Source organism: Aptenodytes forsteri, unplaced genomic scaffold (assembly GCF_000699145.1).
Source record: "Aptenodytes forsteri isolate BGI_AS27 unplaced genomic scaffold, ASM69914v1 Scaffold471, whole genome shotgun sequence".
NCBI lineage: Eukaryota > Metazoa > Chordata > Aves > Sphenisciformes > Spheniscidae > Aptenodytes > Aptenodytes forsteri.
Window position 1 is genome coordinate 692,440 of NW_008795862.1, and position 8,881 is coordinate 701,320.

General features: G+C 48.4%; 1 protein-coding gene across 1 annotated transcript; it reads left to right on the forward strand.

Annotated features, from left to right (window-relative positions):
• The first annotated feature begins 527 nt into the window (after positions 1 to 527).
• On the forward strand, positions 528 to 1,484 carry LOC103902950 (E3 ubiquitin-protein ligase RNF13-like). Its single transcript, XM_009284068.1, has one exon. The coding sequence runs from the start codon at positions 528 to 530 to the stop codon at positions 1,482 to 1,484; it is 957 nt and encodes a 318-aa protein (XP_009282343.1).
• Positions 1,485 to 8,881: the final 7,397 nt, after the last annotated feature.

Sequence of the window (8,881 nt, forward strand, 5' to 3'; positions counted from 1 at the left end):
TACCGGCTGTTTCCCCGCTCTGCCACACGTTTTCCGAATTGCTTTGACCACCAGCATGAAGCATTCCAGTCTGCAGTGGGCACGTAGCTGATGGGGAGGCTCATTTATCCTGCCTGCACTTCATCAGCGAAATGAAATCGGCATCCTATCAGTACCCAGGGGGAGATGAAACTAGAAGCTATGTGCATGGAGCAGGCGAAAAAGTAAGGGGAGAAGAAGTTTAAGCAGGTTGGCAGTAATGTTACATGACCCAGCCTTGGGAAACAGTCACTGGGTGATGTCACAGATCTGCAGAGATGATGTAAGGGCGTTGCTTAGCAGCAAAAGAGAGACTAGTTCTATCCTGGGAACCTTCAAACCTACAGAAAACCTGCAGAAACAGGTTTTGATCTCCATCCTGCTATGGTTCCAAGTCATGGCATGGTGATAAAGCCTGGGTGTGATAGCACCTCTGTGACTGTCTCTTACACTTTTCCTTTGGGACCAGCCTGGAAATCTGTATTCAGAGCTATCCAGCTGCATTCAGCATGAATCTTCGGCTCCAACTTCTTCACTTTGTGGTTGCTGCTGCCTTCTACAACGCCGCCCTTGCAGAAGTCTTTGGTTACGTGGCTTACAATGACAGCTCCAAGTGCATTGCTTATAAAGCCCTGCCTGCATGCTTTGGGCCACGGCTCCCGGCAGAAGGGCTGACAGGGTATTTGATGAGGGTGATACCACCAAACGCTTGCCACGCAATAGAGAATCCTCCAGCACCAAGAAAGGCCTCCGAGTTGTATATTGCACTCATACGGGGGTATGACTGCTCTTTTGTTGAGAAAGTCCTTCATGCCCAGCAGGCTGGATACCAAATTGCTGTTGTATACAATGTGGATTCAGAACAACCGATTACCATGATGGCTGATGACAAAGAAATCCAGCAGCTGATTAAGATACCATCACTCTTCACTGGACAATCAGTCTCCCTCCACTTGCAAAGGACTTTGCAATGCAAGAAAGGGGCATACATCAGACTTCTACCACCCAAACACTATTTGAGTCCTTGTCAAGACAATGCTAAAATGCTGCAGGAAACTTTCATCATGCGAGATTTCAGGGACATATTCTACGTCGTTATTGCCACTATCTCAGTTATGGTTGGCTTAAGCTGGTACGAGAGGGCTTGCAAGATAAAGCTGCACACATACAAGCAAGGAGACAAATACGAGACCTGTGTGATCTGCATGGCAGAGTACAAGGAAGGGGACCGCCTGAAGATCCTGTCCTGTTCCCACGCTTACCACAGTGCCTGCATTGACACCTGGTTCCACACCCAGCCCGGGAAGAAGACGTGTCCCTTCTGCAAGCAGGTGGTGAACACCTATGGGCGAGGTGACCTCCTGCCAGAGCAGGCTGGTGAAGATGTGAACGAGGAGGAACAGGTCCATGAAGACAATGCATTCAGAGAAGGGCATGAAGATGAATATGTTGGAGAAGAAAGATGACGCAAGCACAGTGGAAGGGGAAGGGTTTGATGCGCTGGAGAACAGCACCATTTGAGCTGTGACAGGGCTAAGTTATCATTAAACCAAGGGAAATCTCCCCTGTGCTTTCCTTCAGCTCTTGCTTCAGGGTAGCTTTTATTAGGAAGCAATTAAAAGTGCAGTTTTGGCTCCCCTCCCCTGGTCCCCACAATGAAAGAAAGGCATGAAATCTTAGCGGGAAATATTAAAAACTCCTTGAGCCAGAGCAACAGGGGAGAAGCAAAAAGGAGGAGGGAAGCAGAGATTTAAGAACACTTGGTATGAGAGCTGGTTTACATCTGCTAGGATGCTTCCTCAATCCCCTCCCAAGATACACGTGCATGGACACACAGGCACACACAAACACACTGAATCTTGCTTTTCAGTATTACTTAAGGGGAGTGCCCAGAAACCCCAGGTGAGAACTGTCACCTGTGTGTTGCAGCCAGCAGGAACCATTTCCTAGCCTGGCAAGTGGTGGTGGTGGGGGGAAATAATGGAGTACTAAAGCATAAAGATGAAGCAACTCCCCTTGCATCAGCGGTAAAAACAGAGCCCACAAGCCCCCAGCACCTCCTCATCATGCGGTGCGCTGGCACACACTGTCCCCATGCACTGCGTGGCTCAGTACTATCCACTGCAGAGGACAGTGTGGCCTTTAAGCCAGCAGAAAAGCCGCGCTGCAAATATTGAGGGCACTTTAAACACTACCTCCTCAGACAGGAGGTGATGCCAGCGGGAGGTAGAGGTCTTTACAGCAGGATTCACTTTGTGGAGCTGGGTAGATGGAAAAAAGAATAAAATGCTTCTGAGCATGGCATAATTGGCTGCTTTTGCCTGCTGGCTGGCAATCTCACATGCTCACAGAGGCTGACGTGACAGGTACGTGTAACCTCCTGCTACCTAGGTTGTTCCAGGTCATTATCCAAATGTGCCTAAGCACCTTAAGGGGAGCTGGATTTATGTACTGCCATGATGCAAACAGATCTTCATCTCTTCTCTAGGTACACCAGGTATAGTCATATTCTTTGGGCAGCTTCTGAATACATTTCCAATCCTGCTTAAAGCGAGAGCATGAGTAGAAATCAGCGCTAGCTACCCAGGCTGGTACGGGTGGCTCTAACACCCACTGTGGATGGGGCAGCCAGCCAAGTCCCAAACTGCATGTGGATACAGAGCTGGAAACACTCACAAAACCACTATTAGCATTTAATCTCGTATAAAAAGAAAGGCATAAAACCTCTTTAGTAAATGCCAAAAAATTAAGGAAGTGAACAGCTCTAACATACTGTGACCAAGACATCAAACCTGCACAGCTGTACAAAGGCTAAACCCCCAAATCAAAGGCTCTCCTCTAAACATAAAACATCCTATTTCTTATGGGCACTATCCAAGAAGTGGGCTGTCATCAGATCACTCTATTAGGACCATGCAACAAGACGACACAACTATGGCCAGCAAATAAGACTAGTGCCTTAGAGTATTTTCCTTTTGAGTGGTTACATTAAGACTCAAAGGCCAGGAGTTTAGAAAACGTTGTCTGAAAATACCGTGCTGCAGAACTGAGAAGCATGATCTCTGCAACACAGAAACCTTGGTGACTTTTGAAAATAACAGCACCTAGATTACTCAAGTATCTTTAAGATATCTGTATCTTAGAAAGGGCTGGGAAAAGATACATGAATACATGTGATGGCCATTGACAAGGTGGACCTGAACTGATGAGTCCTGCCCCAGGAAACCCAGACAGCTTCAGGTGGGAGGAAGAAAGGAAACTGCAGTTTCAGAATTTTTTTTTGGCAGCGGAGAAGTTTCAAACCAATTTCTCCTGGAATGAAACATGACAGCATTTCCAAGGACTTGATGGAAACAAGTCTTTCTGCAAGTCCTCAGACTGAGCTGTTTCATTTCATTTGTGGAACAAACGGGGGAAAATGATTTTTGAGTCAGGTCACAAGAAAACTACCCTCCTCTGCAGTGTGTGTAGCCTCCAGGGATCCATAAATCACTTCCATTGCAGAACAAGGCCCCTCAGGGTGCCTGAGAAGGCAAAGGCGGTTGTCTCCATCTGAGGAAGGAGATAGGTCCTTCAGATGGTGATTAGCAGCAGGAAGTTCATTTAGGTGCCTTTAATTGCCTTGTGGAGGTAACTCTCCTATCAGTAACTTGGAAGGAGACACGACTAGCTTAGCTAAGCTGCACAAATGTCTTCTTCATCCACTGCTGAGCATCCGGAGCTGACCTGAAAGCTCCCCTGGGTCCATAGCCCCCACTGAGATAGGTGACCCCAGGTCCTCAAAGGGAAGGACTAAAAGGAAAGATGTCAGTAGCACTCCCAGCTCCTGTCTCGGCACACTCGCTGCCCTCATTCTCCCTCAATCAAGGTCTGAAAAAGCACAGATGCTGCAAATGTGCAGGGAGCAGGTTGAAGAGCCAGTATTTTCAGCGTGCTGATGGCACCATGGGCCAAAACCAGGCTGCTGTCTCCCACAGCAAGTGTCTCGCATCCTACTGATGAAGGAGAAGTGATTGAACAAGACTCCTGAGCCAGACCTTGAGGTGGTTCTGGATAATCACACAAAAAACCACAGCATCATCCAGCTGCAGAGTGCTGAGCTCAAGAAGAGAGTCCTGGGAGGAATTCTCTGGGCTGTATTATGCATGAGGTGAGATGAGCTGATCATAGTGCCCTTAATATCTACGAATTTCTTTCCATCTTCAAAAGCAGCACACGCTCTAGATGGGCTGAGTCTTACTGAAATGGGTCAGTAGAAAAATAGATCCCTCTTACAACGCAACACTGCATTGCCTTAATTTAAAAAGGAGAGAAAAAAAGAACAGAATCTGGGTAAGAGAGCAGCTCTTCACTCCATTTAATGTTATCAAAGGCTATCGCACTGAAAATCTGAAGTGTGTGCCACAGCAAACCTGACCTCCAACCCTACAGCTGTCAGATCCACTGCCCTCCACCAGCATTAATGGCACTCCTAACACAGCGAGGTTAGCTTATTACCAGGGTGGGACACGCAGCCCTTATAGCCTGAACGAGGATTATTAACTTCTCTGGAGGTAGCACTATCCCAGCATTTAAAATAAACTACAGCAGACAATACGCGAGAGGGAAAAGGAGAGCGAGGGGTCTGGGTCCTGCTGGGGCAGAGCTGTTGACTGCGGACAGTGATGGAGCTGTATATCCTACAGCAGCTCGGGGACGCGGCTGTTCCAGTTCAACAGCGCTGCAGTTTGCTTGTGAACCAGGAGAGAAGTTAAGGGAAGCACAGGTGGATGAGGTCTGGAAAAGGCCATGCTGGGAGGTGGTACGGGCAAATCTTACAGGAGGATTCATGGCTTCTGCAGAGACGCTGTAATGGCAGTGAATTTAATTGTCACTAAACCACACAGAGGAGGCAAGAGATGAGAACTCTCCAAACCACACAGAGGAGGCAAGAGATGAGAAGACAGCAGCTACTGGGAAAGGAGCCCCAATTCCTCTCTGTCCCAGAGCTCAAGCCGAAGGGAAACGGTACCTGCAGAGTTTCAAACTCATGCCAGAAGAAGGGTAACTAGAAATATTTTAGACAAACACTGTGCAGAAGGTGGTTAACTGGGAGTGAGGGGGAAGGCAAATGCAGTCTCATGGGTCCAGCCAGGAACAGCTTGGAAGAACAGCCAAAGCCCTGTTGAGGGAAGAGCCAAGGATGGTCCGACATGTACATTTTTGATCAGAGCACCAGTGCTGGCTGGAAGCACCAGTACAACCCACGTGGAACCTCCACTGGTAACTCTGCCTTGGGGGAGCACCCAAACACTGTGCTTAAGTGAGCTGCCAGGAGCCCTTCTCCTTTTAACAAGCTCCTGCCCCATAAACCGAGCTCCACTGCACATACTCTATTAAGTAATAGCCAGGTTCCAGCACAGCCTCGAAGAATGACTTACAGCTATCATTTATCAGGGCATTCTTCGCAGTTTCTTGCACATTTTATTGCAGGCTTTTTCTGCACAAACGTGGTTCAGTATATTGCTGGGAGAGGCACCAGACTACGACCCGGAGGGAAGCAGCCGTTGACCCAGCACTGGGAACTATTGACTTCACCACTAGAACGTCGATGCTATAGATCACTGGGAGCAATTAGGGTGGCCGATTACCCCATGTGCAGCCTACGGGCAATCATCCAGTGGAGACATTTTCCCCATGAAGAGAGCCAGCACTAAGCCTTGACAACAACATTTAAAGAACTACTTTGAGAGTTTAAGTGAGATTTGAGTGATCTATAGACCCTGTGCAGGCCAAAGGTAGGAATTTCAACCTTGAAGACTCAAGTTTAATATCTACTGTAATTAAAAGGAGAGAGCCAACTTTCCTGCAGCACAACCTGATTGACATCAATAGCATTACAGCAGCAGAGAGCTTTATCTTTGATCTCCAAAAATCCATCTGGGATGGAGATGAAGGACAGAATGTGCCTGCCCACAGGACCAGGAGTCTCTGCTACCCAAAGGCTGCAACATGCATGGAAGCCTTCCTTCCTTGGGCCATACTGCCTACCTCCCACGCCATTGTATCGCAGGAGTTTTTTCTTGAGGTAGGCGTTACTCAGACCATGCCTCCTTTTCACCAAAAGGACCTTCCTTGCAGACCCCCATGCCCATTGGCACTTCAGGCCTGGTGTGCAGGCTGCCCGTCCCCCTCGCAGCAGGGACAGGGTCTGGCTCTGGCAGCTGTCCTCCATCTCACTCCCAGGGCTCGTGCGGGAGCAGTGGGCTTCAGGTGCTTTAAGCACAAGCAGCTTTGCTACCCAACTCCCTGTTCTTCCCAAAACATCTTGAGCACATGGGGACGTACAGTTGGCCCTTTGTAACTCTTGGGACTTAACTATTCTTCCTTCATCCAGTCCATTTCTCAGCCTCCTCCTTCTCCAGGTTTTCCCACCCCAGGTTCTGATGCCCAGTTTTCCCTCCCACCAACCCATCTCCTTATCCCCTTCTGCCTCTTGTCCACACCCCATGATGCTCCCCTTTCTCCCCTGATCGTGGAAAGCTTCGTGTGTGCCTTAACAAATCAGATTACCCCAAGATGTCTTTGCACACAGGAAGCCTGGTACAGCTAAACCAGGAATCCAGCTCTCTGGGGTAATCTGCAGAGTATGGCTTGTTATTAGTCACTACAGTAGAACAATCAACACAGTTTCTGTAATGCAGTAAGATGGATTGAAGCTACTTAAGAATACAAGGAAATGGGATCTGTGCTTTGAAAAAAAAGAGTAGCTTGACTCACCAAATCCGCTTCTACTATAGCAGCTCTGAGCTCACGCACAGCCTTTGATTGCACGCACTGATGCTGCAGCACAGATGCTTACAGCTGGCAATGCTGGGCCTGAACAGCCAGCGGTCAAGCCCATATCGGGAACACCAACACCTTACTCTGATGGAAATACAGGACAGTCCCATGCTGAGGTAGCAAGGAGCAAGATACAGCTCTGCTGTGTTGCTCCTATTCCTTTCTTGTTATCAGAAGAGATCACACCTTTGCTCCGTGTCTGCTTTTGCACCAGAAGAATTCTGCTCTTCGGTACTTTTCCCTTTCAAACATACTCAGAAAATAAAGATCCAGCTCTTCCCATTGCATCTGCACCAAGACCTGAGCAGACTGCAAAATCTCAGAGGCTCCAAGCTACCTGCTCTCTCGCTTAATCACAAAGATTGATTCCACACCTCCCTTAAAGAGATGAGGCGTGATCAGGTACAAGACTCCTTCCCTGACCCCCCCCCCCAAAAAAAAAAAAAACCCATTCTCCACAAATCTCTCCCCTCTCCTGAGATCAGCAAAGATGCTACTCCAGAAATTTAAGAAATGATACATCGACAAGGTAAAAAGTCTCCCCAGTGCCAGATCCCACTAGCCACAGTGGCACTGGGAAAGAGAGAACATACGTATCGCTGGCCTGGCATCGTAGGTGTTGGGAAGCATCCTCCATAGCAGCATCTCCTGCCTGAAGAGCCAAAACCAGTATGTAACAGTGATGCTAAAGAAAAAAAAAGTTAAAATGTTGTCTTCTGCTGACTCAGACAAGTGTCCTTCTCTCTCTCCCCGGCATCAGGGGGTGTAAATGGCTCTGTAGAGAAGGCTGAGAGTCTGGAGGAAGGAACTGAGAAACAGCCAGGGAGAATGAAGCAGGCCTTGAAAAGGCTCTGCAGAGGAGAAGCAGCAACATTACCTCTTGGAAGACTATTCTGTGCTTTCACTGCCCATGCCCTGTCCGCAGGAGAGCTACCCTGCCCTCCCACGCCAAGAGGGCAGCTCGCCCCACTGCCAGCACCAAGCTCGCCCGATACAAGGAGGGAAGAAGACGACCAGGAACTTGGGAAAATGTGTCTGATGCAGCTTATTTCTATGCGAATGAAACCCAAAAGCCTCCTGAGAAAGAAAGCTGGGGGATGTGGATAAGAAATCACCACTTTATAGGTAAGGAACAGAGGTGCTTGGAGAATGGGGGCACATCCCAGACTCCCTGTTTACCCATTCCACAAAGCAACTCCATATTACTCCTGTTTATTGACCAAGCGTGAACTACTGTAGTAATCTAAGGATTGAGATCTGAGCCAATTTTTTTCTCCTGACCTTTATGCCCCTCTGCCACAAGGCTGGGGGAAAGAGGGGAAAAAGCCTGACCTGGCCACGACTGCCCTAATTAACTGGAGTCCTGATTGATTTTGATAAGTATCTCTGGCCTCATTCATCAGCACAGCATTTACCCAGATAAGCAGAGGAGCGATGCATCAATCCAGACTACCCCGAGCAGCACAGAGCTGGTCTAACAGTGCTGGTCTAACACTAACAACATCTTTTATACACCTCTTCATATGATGAAACCTCATCATCTTTCTGATTCTCCCCTCTGACTTTTTAAGACCTTCTAAGGAAAATCATCCACCCTCTGCAGATGGACAGCAGAAATTATCCCTGAGGGCTCAACCTTGTTAAACTTCAAGTTTGGGGCTGTGGGAAGCCCTGGCTCCGTCAGAACAAGTGAAGCACCCGTGATTACAGGGGCCAGATGCTCTCAGCTCATCTACGTTACAGGACAGGGTGTGCAGCTCCTTGTGCATTGCTGTAAGGAGACGCACCACGGGTCAGCACAGAGCTAAATTGAAGGTCAGTAGGTAGAAATCAAACAGGGAGACTGGAGGCAGGCTAACACAGGGCTTAAGATGGAGATTTTGATTAAGAGGAGAAAGAGGGAAAGAAAGCACCTGCAGAGCAGCGTCCGTCTCCAGCACCAAGAGCCTCACCAGAGCCCTGCAGTCCAAGAGGAGGGACTCCAAGCATTTTACCCATCAGATTTGAGAACAGTTTCCACCGTTACCTTGGTTTTGCTCTC

Excerpts from the sequence above, each read along its gene's own strand:
- LOC103902950 (XM_009284068.1), top strand. The coding sequence starts at position 528 with ATGAATCTTCGGCTCCAACTTCTTCACTTTGTGGTTGCTGCTGCCTTC.